At 41.7% G+C, this 14055-nt stretch overlaps 2 protein-coding genes across 3 annotated transcripts; one reads left to right on the top strand and one right to left on the bottom strand.

Annotated features, from left to right (window-relative positions):
• The first annotated feature begins 102 nt into the window (after positions 1-102).
• Positions 103-3451, top strand: tk1 (thymidine kinase 1, soluble). The gene is made up of 7 exons (XM_050043519.1): positions 103-290; positions 486-517; positions 954-1067; positions 1647-1740; positions 1833-1922; positions 2188-2307; positions 2622-3451. The coding sequence occupies exons 1-7, from the start codon at positions 225-227 to the stop codon at positions 2799-2801; spliced, it is 696 nt and encodes a 231-aa protein (XP_049899476.1). The 5' UTR covers positions 103-224; the 3' UTR covers positions 2802-3451.
• Positions 3452-5327: 1876 nt separating this feature from the next.
• On the bottom strand, positions 5328-13835 carry syngr2b (synaptogyrin 2b). 2 transcript variants are annotated; one of them, XR_007569891.1, is made up of 6 exons: positions 13609-13835; positions 9503-9740; positions 8792-8928; positions 7590-7865; positions 6183-6263; positions 5328-5403 (listed from the first exon to the last, which is right to left on the bottom strand). XR_007569891.1 is itself a non-coding variant. In XM_050043518.1 (5 exons), the coding sequence occupies exons 1-4, from the start codon at positions 13717-13719 to the stop codon at positions 7611-7613; spliced, it is 741 nt and encodes a 246-aa protein (XP_049899475.1). In that variant the 5' UTR covers positions 13720-13835; the 3' UTR covers positions 5328-6263; positions 7590-7610. The 2 variants fall into 2 exon arrangements, 1 of the variants encoding a protein (XP_049899475.1); XM_050043518.1 differs by having other exon boundaries at positions 5328-6263.
• Positions 13836-14055: the final 220 nt, after the last annotated feature.

Below are 14055 nucleotides of genomic sequence, written 5' to 3'. Positions count from 1 at the left end.
GGTGAGCAGAGGCGCTGTCCTTTTCTTTGGTTCCAATTGGTTCACAGAATCACGTGACTCCTCGTCATTGGTTGAGTCTTAGATAAAGACGCCCACAAAACAGCGGCGCGCCACATTCAAGAGTTTCTAGCGCCGTAATCTTTCCTGGGGTGTAAATTTGTAATATATTATTATTTATTTCATTTTTCTGTAATATTTTTAAACCGTAGCGTATTTACATAAACATGGACTGTGTAGATTTCCCAAGAGTTCTTCCAAATTCACCGAGAAAGGCACGAGGACAAATTCAGGTTCGTATCTGTTAACGTTGTCACAGTATATCGTCTCATAAACTAACGAAGCTTAAATAAACTCACATTAACAGGACATAGTCTTAGCTAAGGTTAAATGTGTATTTAAAGAAATGCTTAAAGTGCTCTCGACTTTCAGCTCTCTTCACTTCCTCAGTCTGACTAACATTAACGTTAACTCACTGTTGTTTACAGGTCATCTTTGGACCAATGTTTTCAGGCAAAAGGTGAGTTATGCATTCAAAACCTAAAAGGCAAACATCTCTTTGCACGTTCAGTTAGCTATTTTGAGTCTATATGTACTGTTTAAAGTAATGTTAAAACAAGATACCGCCCAGACTGCAACATCCCGCCAAATATCACCCATTGTTTACCCAACTCCCATACAGTCTGTGTGATAATGTAACGTTAAAGAGTACAGTCGCTTTACAGTATGCTTTCTATTTTAACTGCTTTTAGGAGTACTTCACACTGATGCTGCACATTATAATAAACAGTATTTCATAGTAGACATTGCCTCATGCTTATGGTGAAGTAGCATTCTTTATGAAATTAGTGTTGGAGAAGCTCTGTCACATAACTGGCAGTAACCATTGTATTTTCCTGTGCAAAATGTACAGATGGGTTTCCACTGATTTAAACTTAATTATTGTCATTTTCCAGCACTGAACTGATGCGAAGAGTGCGCCGTTTCCAGATAGCCCAGTACAACTGCTTGGTGATCAAATATGCCAGAGACACACGTTACTCGGACACAGGCATGGCCACACATGACAAGTAAGTCTCCTGTTTTCATTTATTCAGCCAAGCTGCTCACATTTACAGAAATATACCTGTCTTTGTGTTTTGGGATAAGGTCACTACATACTTATAATAATTTTCCCACAATGCCAATTACAACATGGGGTGGATGGGCTGTTATTTGTAACATGAAATTATACTTGATTGCACATACATAACTTAAGAGTGACACAGAGATGACAAAGGAAACATATGATGCTGAGGTGGATTTGTGGAAAGGATCTTTACAAGTTAAGAAAGTAGCCTCATGTCTAAAGGAGTGCACTAAATTTTAAACTGCATGAGCTGCTCTTGAAGAAGGGCAGACAAGGAGAAATACTGACTAGGGTTCAGCTGCAGCCTTGTGGAAATACTGTGTTTCTGATCCATGATACTTGGGCAAAAGAGGACCTCTAGTGGTGGGATTTCTTGGTAGATGTAGATTTTCCTGTCTAATTATTTTTGGTGGACCTCTGAATAAAGTGGGAATAATCAAATTATCAGACACATTTTAATAAATATGTTTGGCAATATGGATTCCCTTTCTGAACAATTTCAATCCTTTCGCTCTTTTAGAAACACAATGGAAGCCGTGCCAGCCAGTTGTCTGGGAGATGTGCGGCATCTGGCGTTGCAAGCCTGTGTCATTGGAATCGATGAAGGACAGTTTGTAAGTATATATTTACACAAGGACATCTTACTCTGCACTAGCAAGTGGGACAAATCCCTCATTAAGTCTGCTCTTCTTTTGTGTTATTGTAGTTTCCAGACACACTGGAGTTTTGTGAAGAGATGGCCAATTTAGGGAAGACAGTCATCGTAGCTGCTTTGGATGGAACCTTCCAGAGAAAGGTGAGCATCAGTTCGCTCGGTGTGATACTGACAACATTCACGGTTCACACTGACAGACAGCCACTGTGTAGCTGCTGCAGGGGCAGACGCAACAACATGTCCAAGACAAGAGGCACATTTTTAAGAAAGGCCTGAACAATGTGCATGAGCAGCTGGTTCAGTGTGCCCATTATTCCTCACTATAGTGTGTCTGTTCTGTCCTGGCAATGTAATTATACCTCCAACTATACTGACTGCTTTTCTGCTGTCCTGTGCATTCTTGTAGCCATTTGGGAACATCCTGAACCTCGTCCCTCTGGCGGAGAGCGTAGTGAAGCTTCATGCTGTCTGCATGCAGTGTTACAAAGAAGCTGCCTACACTAAGAGGATAGGAGCAGAGAAGGAGGTGAGGAGGCCAACTTAAGAAAAGTCTTAAATGAGCTAACCGTAAAGTGCTTTAAAACCCTTTTCTCGTGTCAGACCAAAAGGTACCTCTCCATATGTCTTAAATTCATATTTATTTCACAAAAAAATCCAAATATGATAAGTACTTTTGACTTGATAAAATATCATGAAACAATAACAGGAGATAGTTCTGTAATTATGTGTCTATATCAGTCACTCTTAAATGTAGAGTGACCAGATTTAGTGAATCAGAAAGTCCCCTTTCCCTTCATCAACTTTTTATAACCTGTCAACTACTGTTTCTCTGTGTCACAGGTGGAGGTGATTGGTGGAGCTGACAAGTATCAGGCGGTGTGTAGGAAGTGTTACGGGGGTCTGGTGGTGGACAAAGAGAACAGCACTCCCTTCAGGAATGAAACGCCACAACAAGTCCTCACAGGAAAAGTCGTGGACTCTGCGGTGCCCAGGAAGCTTTTCTCCTCTCTCCACCTCTAAAGACTCGAAAATAAGACTTGCAGGAGTTGAGCAGAGACTATAAATCTATGAATCAAAGGGTTTTTGTGTGTGGGAGCAAACAATAAGTGGAAGGAAAATGTAGTCTTTTATCTCACAGTAACCTTTTTGTTTTCAGATGAGTGTTTCCTGGTATTTCAGGTACCTCCAGTTTCCTGCTAAACATGGATTAATCAGCCCAGATAACTTCCTTTAAACCTCTGTGTTTGTATTAGGTGTCTAATTGGTGCAGAATATTATTCTATGTATTAAGTTTTTTAACTTGACGTGACAAAGCACTTGATAATAACCCTGAAAATGAGTTGACCAATGAGTAACTCACTGTCATCGGTTTCACTACACTGGTGTTTGGATTTCTTTCAACGTCTTTAACTGTAGCAATAGCCTGTCAAACGCAAGGTTTTAAATTATTTTTGTTTAACTAAATGTACTGTGCATGTATCAATGCATTATTTTCTGCCAACATTCATAAAGAAGAGATCCTCACTGGAAGGTTTGACTCATGTACAGCAGGTCAGGAGTAGGGCTGGGTATTGGCAAGAATCTGGGGATATGATATGTGTCACAACATGGGGTGACTATTCAATGTATTTCGATACTCTACACAAGGCAATATATGATTTTTTTTTAAATTTGTGTGTGTGGGTTTTTTTTTTTTTTTTTTTCTCTAATTTTAGGAAAACAATGCTTGTGGTTCATATTTAATGACGCTGCCTGTTTCACAGGCTGGTGTTCTTTGTGTTGGCACAAGCAATACTGTATGTTACATTGGAGTGGAAGAGTCAAATGGCTGAATGATCCAGCTGTATGCGGTTTAAACACAAAAGAGAATGAACCACTGCCACAGATCTTTGCATGTAAACTATTAATTAAAAATGATAGTTTTTAAAAAAATTGTTACAGTATCACAAAACCTAATTTCACGATGCTCAAGTATCGTTTTTTTCTTATACCTAGATGGGTAAAGTAGTGATGAGTCAAATTAAATTTAAATTGTGTATTTCAGAACCGTTGAGATTGTCTTTACTCTTACACTTACAGTAAATGTTTTTAATTCTAATACACTAACTGTGTGATGTGTAACCCAATGCCCTCACATGCTACAGGGGACCAAAATAACCTGTTTAAATCCTGGCAGGCTCGGAGGCTGTGTGGTGAGCTGGTGGGGTGGAATGGAAAAAGTATATCCTCCCTACTATATAAAACCTGTATTACTGCTGGGCATGAATGGAACAGTAACCTTAGTATAACTCAACATCCTGTGAGTGATCTATGATTCTGAAAGATGACACTAAGTTATGACTAAAAATAAAAGCAAAAGGCATATAACAACTTCACACCTATAAAAAACAAAACTAGAATTACTGCGTGCCTCCAGAAACCAGTCAAGTTGTGCCTACAGTTTACATCCATGTCTGTTCAGACTCGTGTGTAGCAAAGACAGTAGACAATGCTTCAGATATGTTGCTGCAAAAAGATTAGTGCAACCAATTCAGTATAATCTCCCCTGATGTCTCCTCTGAGTTATGATGTTGAATAATGGCCAGGAAAGTGTTTTTGCAGAACATAATGATGTCACAGTGAAGTTGACCTTTTACCTTTTGGATATAAAATATCATCACTTCATCATTTTTATTCTACTTGACATTTGTGTAAAATTGTGTCATAATTAGCACATGAATTATTGAGTTATTATGGCCAAATTCTAATCAGTTCATCGTAGAGTCCAAGTGGATGTCTGTGCAAAATTTGACGAAATTCCATTAAGGTGTTTTTTTTATTTCTTTTAAGATGATCTTTATTGGCAATTTTGCCTTTATTGATAGGACAGCAGTAGACTGAGGAAAGGTAGGAGAGAGAGGGCGGATGACAAGCAGCAAAAGGCAGTGGGTTGGAATCTAATTTGGGCCGCTGCAAAGGACTCAGCCTGTATGAGATGTACACTCTGCCAGGTGAGCTGGATCACTGTGACCTCTGACCACCAAAATCTAATCAGCTTACTGTTGAGTCCGAGTGGAAATTTGTGCATAATTTGAAGAAATTCCCTCAAGGCGTTCTTGAGATATTGTGTATACAAGAATGGAATAGACCACTCAAAAAAAAAGAAACCATAATGCCTCCGTCTACAATTATCACCAGTGCAGAGGAATAAAGAGAATTTGGAAACAGAATATATAAATATGAATATAAATATATATAAATTTGGCGGCACGGTGGTGCAGTGGTTACCAAGAGGGTTCCTGGTTCAAACCCAGGGTGGGGGAGCCCTTCTGTGCAGAGTCTGCATGTTCATGTCAGCATGGGTTTTCTCCAGGTACTCCGGCTTCCTCCCACAGTCCAATGACATGCAGGTTAACTGGTGACTCTAAACTGTCCATAGGTGTGAATGTGAGCGTGAATGGTTGTCTGTCTCTATGTGTCAGCCCTGTGACTATAACAGGATAAGCAGTTACGGAAAATGAATGGAAACAGAATGGGAAAAGCAAATGAAGCCAACCAAAGTCTGACCAGTGTTTGTGCCAGTTTTTATAAAACATTTGTAGGAATCACAAATCAAACACAAATCATTCTAGTCTCCACACACCTAAAACAAAGACAAAGATGAAACATAAATTTATCCAACAAAATGACAAATTTGAAAAAAATTCAATGTGGGCTACAAAATGTTGATAAATCAGCATTGCATGTCAAATTTAAGCCTCATGTTACCATTGTTATAGGATATTGTGACACAGTAAGTTTACAGGCACAGTCAAGAGATTCACTGTCAGTTGGGTGATATGAGTTGGGTGATTACAAGCTGCACTAACAGAGGGATAAGCAGATTTAACTGATTTTGCAGAGCATGAAAATCAGTCCTTGCAAAAAATCATTCAGGCACAGCAGTGCAGGCAGCTGTGATGCACAGCTGTTTCCTCTAAATATAACTTATAATATTGATCTTGGCACATTTTCACATTTTCACTCTTATCACTTTCCTTCCTCAAAAACCCTTTAAAGTTTCATTTCCCTCCTCAGGCACAAATGATAATGCGACAGAAGTGTTCTTCATATATATGGCTTCAGTAAGTTATGCATGTGTATTTTATATTGTAATCAACAACGTCATTCCACTTGTACAAACGTCTTCAATGTGGTACCACATTAGCATCATGTTTAATACATATAAACAATTTCTGGACTGTCATTTGCAGATCTCAGTTTACATCCCTGCAACAATTACCAAAGTCTGACCTGAGGCCAAGGTTTGAGCGCCAGATTAGCAACAACAGCCAAACAGGATCCGAGGCAGCTGAGGTGTTAAACTGACAGAGAGACAAAGTAAACCAGTAGTATTTCAAGGGACAGGTGTTTGATTCTCACCAGTGCATGCTGAGGTGTTAATCTGTCATTGGTAAAGACAAAGCCGCTGCAGTCTGCCCTCAACAGTTCAGATTAAGGAGGCTGTAAACAGGAGATAAACATCAGTGTTGAGAAAACTAAATGCCACAAGGACCTTGGAGGAAGTGTGTGGCCTCTCCGTCAGCAGGCTGAAGACGGAGCATTGTTTCTGGCAGTTAATAAGTTACTCTTCAGGATGAGGACATGCTCGCTGGACAAACCTGTTCAATAAGTGCATAGTTATCTACATGTTCCTCCCTCTTTGTCTATCTGAATGCTAGCTGCAAGTTTAAACAGCAACATTGACTATGAAAGTCCAATAAACACCTCTACCGATTGGCAAGTTGGCACAGGTGGCAAATTCGTTACATGTGCCATGGTCAGAGTTGAAGAAATGGAGGGTGTTTTATGGTTTCTCGTGTCATTATCAACAACACATTTTGATTACAGTGGGCTTAAAAAACACAGGAGCCATTTTACTGTAGCACACAGACTGCAAAACTTTCTGTCAGGGGAGATTTTATGGTTATATGGCTTAGAAACATCACTGGCTTCATTTGGCTTTATAGTGGTTTTTTCCCACTGTACACTACTCCCACAAAATCCTTTGTTAATTTAACACACCTTACACAGTTTAAAGGTCCTCAAGATAAATGCACTGAAGGGGAAACATCCATTAAAAGAGCTGTATGTAACTCTGGGCAAAGATCATTCATTGTTGAGTCTCATTCCCAGGTCGTCAAACACAGGCACTTTGGATTGGTGGTTCAGTCCGACTACCAACCCCAAATGTCTGTATTTGATGACCTGGAAATGAGACTCAACAACCAACTATCTTTCTCCAGTTACATACAGCACCTTTAAACCAAGTAAGAAAAGAAAATCAGGCACATGCAACCATTAAAACGGCAGCTTTGCATAGTGAAATCTATGTACAAATGCACATTCTCAGGTTCCAACAGAGAGAGCAGAGGAACACACTGAGTGCTGACTTCATCCACTTTGATTGGACGTGTCACAGGTATTCTTTATGTGACCTTTGACCTCCTGGGTACATTCTATCTACCTCTCCCCCTCAGGATTAGCCCATTTGAGGTAAAAAAAAAAGTTGCGTCTTTGCACACAGGTCTATGGTCAGATTACCCAATCATCAGCGCTAATCTCAACGGTCAGCCTGATGTCTTAAGATCTGACCACAGACCCTCTGACGTAAACAGCAGTGTCCCTCAGCTCTGGCTTGCAGTTGCACTGCTCAGGCTCTCGAATCGAACGACACTTGGGGAAAGTTAAATCAAATGTAAAACTACATCAATATGATATAGCTCTGGATCTGCGCAGTGCAACTACAATCAGTGTACCAACAGATGACCTGGAACACCAACTCATCACCTCACGTGACTTCCTTTTGTCTCAGTAGCTGGGCGGCTGGTAGCCAGTGTCTCCTTGTGGCTGGGGGTTTGCGGTGAAGGGAGGCTGCTGGTCGGGCACGCTGCTGGGATAAGCGGTGTAGGTGGTAGGGGTGTAGGTAGTGGGGTTGTAGGAGGTGGGGGCGTAGGTGGGAGGGTAGGGGGTGTGGAGATCTGGAGGCGGCTCCGTGTAGGTTGGGATGGCGACTTCATTAACACCGCGGCGGAAACGGATCAGCGCAAAGTAAGTCAGGATTCCCTGCATGGTGAAATAAAAATGACATGGCGGTTATTACAGTTACTTCCCAATAAATACATATATTACTTTATATATTTATTTTTTTAACCATGAGTGTCCTGGCCGAGACCTCAGTTACAGGCAAACATAGGACAAAAATACAGCTTAAAAGTGTGAAGCTCTAAAACAAGCAATATAAAACAATTTTAAAACAACATGTGACTTAATTTGTTGTTATGCTAAAGTCTGACAGTAAATACTACACAATAAACACTGATATAAATGTCTTGCAAGTTTATGTACCATACTGCAATGAACTGAAGCCAGCTTTAAAGAAGTAGTTTGATATTTTAGGGCCTGTATCCAAATGGCTTCTTTTTTTTTCGAAGCATCGGTGTCTTTGATCAATTGTTCCCAGTGAGGAGAGAGCGTATGTTGCTGCCTAGAGAAAAGCGCTTCTAGTTGAAAAAACTCTCCAGAAAGGCACTGGCGTCATCACTGCCGCTCTTTTAGCTACGGTGTATCCAGAGGTGTATGACATGTCAGACAGAAATGATCACAACAAAGACAAGAGAAACCAATTTCTGTAAGCAGATCGACCGGACACTGAAGGTTGCTTGTAACTGTTGTACTTTTATCTTTGTATGTGTTGTAAGCATGCTGTTAACTGTGTGGTCAACCCCCTGTTAACATAGAGTTACATCATCTACCTTGCTAACGCTAATGTCAAGATATTGCTGTCATGGAAACAAAACCCACGCCTAAGGGGGTCATTTAAGAAAAGCACTAGGAGTGTTTTGTTTTATAAAGCGCTGGGATGAAGTGTTCCCCTGCACCCTGCCACCATTTTTCTGCCAAAGAAAAACATTATGTGGACACAGACCCTCAGATGAGATGAAAGTCTCAGCTGTTTTTAATGAAAAGGAGACAACAGCTGTCCCACTCACCCAGGTGGCGATGGAGAAGAACGAGAAGGCGACAGTGGCTCGTGCAGCGTCCTGTGGGACAGCGCTGATATCATGAGTTTTAGCCCACTGGCTGGCCAACAGGCAGAAACACACAAACCACAGGAAGCTCCACACCCCTAGAAAACACAGAGACACAGATGCACAAACACACACACACACACACACACACACACACACACACACACACACACACACAGATATAAAAAATCTTTTTTCCTCACTGTATTAAAAGACACTGAACGTGCCTGGCTGAAAACCCAAATATGAAAACTAAATTCCTGTGAAAAATATACCAAAAACAACATCTAAAGAACACAAAGGGCACTCCTGTTGCCATCTCCTCGAATGACCACAAGCTGGTTCTTCAAACTACCACTTCTTTGTTTCCTCGAAGAATGGCTGACTGTGAACTGTGTCATGTACAGCTGATGAATGTTTAACTTCATCACAATCTGTGATGTCATCTGCTGCTCACTCAAAATCTACTATGTGCCACGATGAATATACATGTTGTGTTATGTCAGGGAAACAGGCAGCTCTCTGTCGCACATTACGCCGATACTCCGTATGAATACAGCAATATCACCTCATAAAGCTGATATGGTGAATGTGTTAGCAAACATTAGCTCTTTATTATACACAGCAACATTAGCGTTCATTTAGAGTAGGATGTGTCCAATAGTCACTCACCTGAGAATCCCAGGTCTGCCATGACAGCATACTTCCTCTCCTGCGCATTGCTCATAAAAGGCACGTAAGCGTCCAACACCAGGAAGGCCACACATGCCAGGAAGGCAATCACCCCGATGCCAACTGCGTAATGACATGCCGAGTCATTCTGGTTGAAGATGCACTTTGCCTCGGCGCTGTGGGCAGAGTTGATGTATCCCTCTGTCGTGATGCAGGCAAACACCACCAGGGCAAATATCTACATTGAATCAGAGAGAAGAAGAAGAAGAAGAAGAAGAAGAAGAAGAAGAAGAAGAAGAAGAAGGTGGCCTTCAATGATTTGCAAAGACACAAGAGGAAAGTGTCTGGTTAAAGGAGCATAGCACTGGCTTTTTAAGTTTACCCATTAACTTCACATCGCATACTTTACATTACTGTTGACCACTTTGGCTTTGAGACTGATTTCCTACCTCTCAGGCAGCCATTGGTTTCACTTCAGCAGAGCACAGTATGATCATCAACTAGCAGAGAACTTAAAACTCAAACATAGGTCATTCACGTTATCATTGTCTTATGAAAATTCAGTTTAGAAAAGGCGTCCTTGGTGGTGCATTCAGAGAAACTCAGACATTTGGTATTTAGGTGTGCTTCTTAAAAGCGCTGCAACCAGGAGCACTGCAGTCACAAAATCAACCACAGAAGAAAAAGAAGAAAAGCACTGCAGCCTTCATGCAAAGAATATGTGACTTCTGCTTGTCTTTGCATAATAGAGATACTGTAAAGTATGGCTGCAACTAACTGTTACTTTCATTATTTACTTATCTGCCCAATATTTTCCAGATTAATCGATAGTTCTGTCAATAAAATGTCAGAAAATAGTGAAACATGCTCTGCGTAATGTCCCAAAACCCAAGGTGACATCCTCAAATGGTATATTTTATCTGACAAAATGGTCCAAAAATCTGCGCTATTTAGTTCATAATCATATATGACAAACATAAGCATCAAATTCTCCCATTTAAGAATGATGAAACCAGCAAGTGCTTGTTTTTTTGCTTTAAAAAATGATTAAATCAGTTATTCCGCGATCAAAACAGAAGCCAGTTGATTTCCAGTTGATCAACTACCTGATTACATTAATCGTTGCAGCTCTGCTGTTCAGTAAAATGAGCAAACATCCTCAGGGTGAGCATGTATCTACGGAAGATAACTAAATTTATCTGATTAAAATGATATAACATTTCAAGAATGTACTGAAAGACCTGCTGAAACAGTGACATCATTATGTGTCATCATAACAGTCAGTTTTCTTTCTGCTGACTCTTAAAATACTCCTGTGCTCATTGTGTGTTTACAAAGTGAAGTGAGCACTAACTGCTCCCTCTGACCGTCCCGTGGTCTGTTGCTGTCTCCTCTGGTTACCCACCTAACCATGTGACCTACTTCTGAGTGCAGCTGCCTGCCATGTGACTGCAGAGATGCCACCAACTCCACTAACAACACTCATAATGAGATCCGGGAGGAGGATAGAGAGGGACTGTCTGACGGGTGGGAGGGAGGACGAGGTGAGAGGGCGGGGGAGGGAGACAGAAGACAGAGGAATTAGGGAAGTGAATGTGGGAAGTTTCAAAACAAAAGTGAGGCGGAGGGATGGTTAGTGGAGCGGAGGGAAGTTTCTGAACATAAATGGACAGATGGAAAGTGTTTGTGTGCTGAGTGACAGATGTCAAAGACAAGCCAAAATGTCCCATATGTGCGCGCAGTATGTTCTTGTTGCCATTACACAGCAGAAATAACACTGATACCCTCTTTTTGATGACTTAATTAAGACGCTACGTTTTCCATTATTTATCTTGAATATGATCGAAATATACGTTTTATATTTAACAGTCAGGACAGCAACGCCACTGAAGAATATGTATTGTTTCTTCTAGAGAGAGTGACGTGCTTTAACACCGTAACGTTTCTGTGTGTAGGATTTAGGAGCATCTATTGGCAGAAATGGTATTTAATGTTTATCACTATGTTTTCATGACTTTATAATAACCTGAAGATAAGAACTGTTGTGTTTTCGTTACTTTAGAGTAAGTTGTCTATATCTACGTACGGCCTGGGTCCTCTTCAGGCCTAACCGTGGAATAAGAACTTCCTGGTCCATCACGTGATGCCTTGGGGCCCAAAAAGACCTTTCCCCATAGATTTACATTATAAAAATATGTCTGTAAATCAGTGGATACGATTTTTTGAGCATCACAACCCCCTTAAAATGACTCGTTTCACTGTTAGGATTTGATCCAGTTGATCCAAGAACATTTCTAAAGTCTAGAGAAGCAGCACAGTTAAATCATTTCATCCTGATTCAAGTTAGCGGAGTGCTAAACCAGAGATTAGCCACTCTGCTCGCAAAAGTCTGCAAGTACAAGCTCTAGGAGCCTGATCCTGGTAATTTTATACCCAAGAAGCACTACTGAGCAACTTTCATAGGAATAAACGGGGCCCCGCCTCCAACGCTGTACCCAGATCTCCAGTCTGTCATGTTTCTACAGTAGCCCAGAACGGACAAACCAAACACTGGCTCTAGACAGGGCCATTTGCGTTTCTGCGTCAGCCATTGTTATTCCTCTGAACACTTGGCACACAGAATTTTCAGTTCTGCAACCTCACTGCTAGATGCCACTGAATCCTACACACTGGACCTTTAAGTGACCAAGGGCCACTGTGCACAGCCTTTCCTTGTTCCAGGAGCAGGTGTGGTGCATCATGGGACCTGTAGGCAGGGTCACAGAGCTAACAATCCCCTCTTGTGTCATAGGTGAGGCTCGCTGAAGTAAGATTCACCAGAGATAGATGGTGATTGAGCCAGTGTGAATATGAGATGAGTTGAGCACAGCTGCTCTGAGTGTGTGTGTGTGTGTGTGTGTGTGTAGAGGGAGATAAGTGGCACACATTCACTAAAAGTAAAAGCAAGGGTCAACAGGGGATAGGTATCACCTTACCTGCCCATCAGCCCCTGTTTACCACTGACACACTCATAATCTGACACACAGTTTCCCAAACACATTAACACACAGCAGTTAGTTGCGGCAACCGAGGGCACATTCTGTCCTCATCCACCACACTGAAGAAGCTACATTACCCAGGTGGAGCTGTGTGTTTTTCCACCGCCTACACCCACCCTGCGTGCACATTATAGAGGCCTTACAAACAGTTTACACCTCATGAACCTGGTGAAGTAAATCAAATGTAGTCTTGGTAATCCAAGACATGAGTATGCGAGGAGAAGAAAGCTGTCACATCCAATAAAACTTCACAATGAGGATCTAAATCACCAAGGAGACATACAAGGACAGATACGACAGTTCAATCCTTAAATCTGTACGCTCACATTCACCCAGGGTTAGATGCCAGTGTGTTTTATTGTCTAACCTGTCTGGTCGAGATTCATTTTGGACTTTCCACATCAGTGTCCCAACCAGAAAAACAAATCTGTGCCATAAGATTTGCCTAGCAACAGATGATCAGCAGCTTATAAAAACTTCCCAGAACTTTCCCAGGTGCATGAAAACCCCTCTTCATGCAAACACACTTAGTCTGTACAACCCCTTTATGATAATGAGTTTTAATATTGTCTTGTGTCCATTTTAATATATAAAATACTGTATTAGAGAGTGATATCTTATAATCTGAGTTAAGAAGTTACAAGCAGTCTTCCTTTAGTGAAATACTCTGTGATGACACAGCTCTGGTGTAAAAGAGATCACTGACAGATTAAAATGATCACACACACTATATTTAGTCAGGGTGTTGCTTCCATCTCAGTGAGTCTAACAAGTTTTCTGTCTTTTGTCCTCTGACAGCAGCAGTGTTGACCTGTGCTGTCGCCGAGCTGCTGTCATACACCAGCTGCGTGCAACATGACGCCCCGCAGAGACGCAGCACATAGTAGCCTGTTGTTCAGACCCACACAAACACATATAAAGCCTTAAACCGCTCCTCGGAGGCAGCAGACGGGCCCCGGGCCAGGCGCACCTGCTCTCACACCATGTTGGATATTACTTCTGGTTCTTTTGAACCTTTGTACATGCGCTGTTAAAACATAAACTCCTCTACACCCACGCTTCACTCACCCAGCTCAGTATCCGCACTATGGTCTGCGGCTGCCGGATGAACTTGTTGAAGTCGAAGCCTCCACCTGCCAAAGAAACCCCGTACGCAGTAGCACCGCCCGTCTCCTCCATGTCTCTGCCGTTCAGCTGATCCTCCGGAGCTCTCCTCTAAGGTTTCCACCGACCTGACAGGACAGCATAAACTAAACGTACAGCCACCTCCTGTCGTGCGCCACCCAGAGGAGCTGCGCACGCGGCTGCGCGTTAGAGGAGGCGGAGTTGACTGGTTAGGGACTGTTCCTTACTTGTGTGTGTGTGTGTGTGTGTGTGTGTGTGTGTGTGTGTGTGTGTGTGTTAGAATTAAATAATTTATCATAACCAGAAACTGTAAATTACCTTGGATTCTCAAATTTTCTACGGTTCTTGGACACATCATGTGCAACAAATGCCTCTGTCAGGGAAAAAACA

Source organism: Epinephelus moara, chromosome 5 (assembly GCF_006386435.1).
Source record: "Epinephelus moara isolate mb chromosome 5, YSFRI_EMoa_1.0, whole genome shotgun sequence".
Lineage (NCBI taxonomy): Eukaryota > Metazoa > Chordata > Actinopteri > Perciformes > Serranidae > Epinephelus > Epinephelus moara.
Note: the sequence above shows the minus strand (reverse complement) of the source record. Positions and strands in the feature narration are given on the sequence as shown.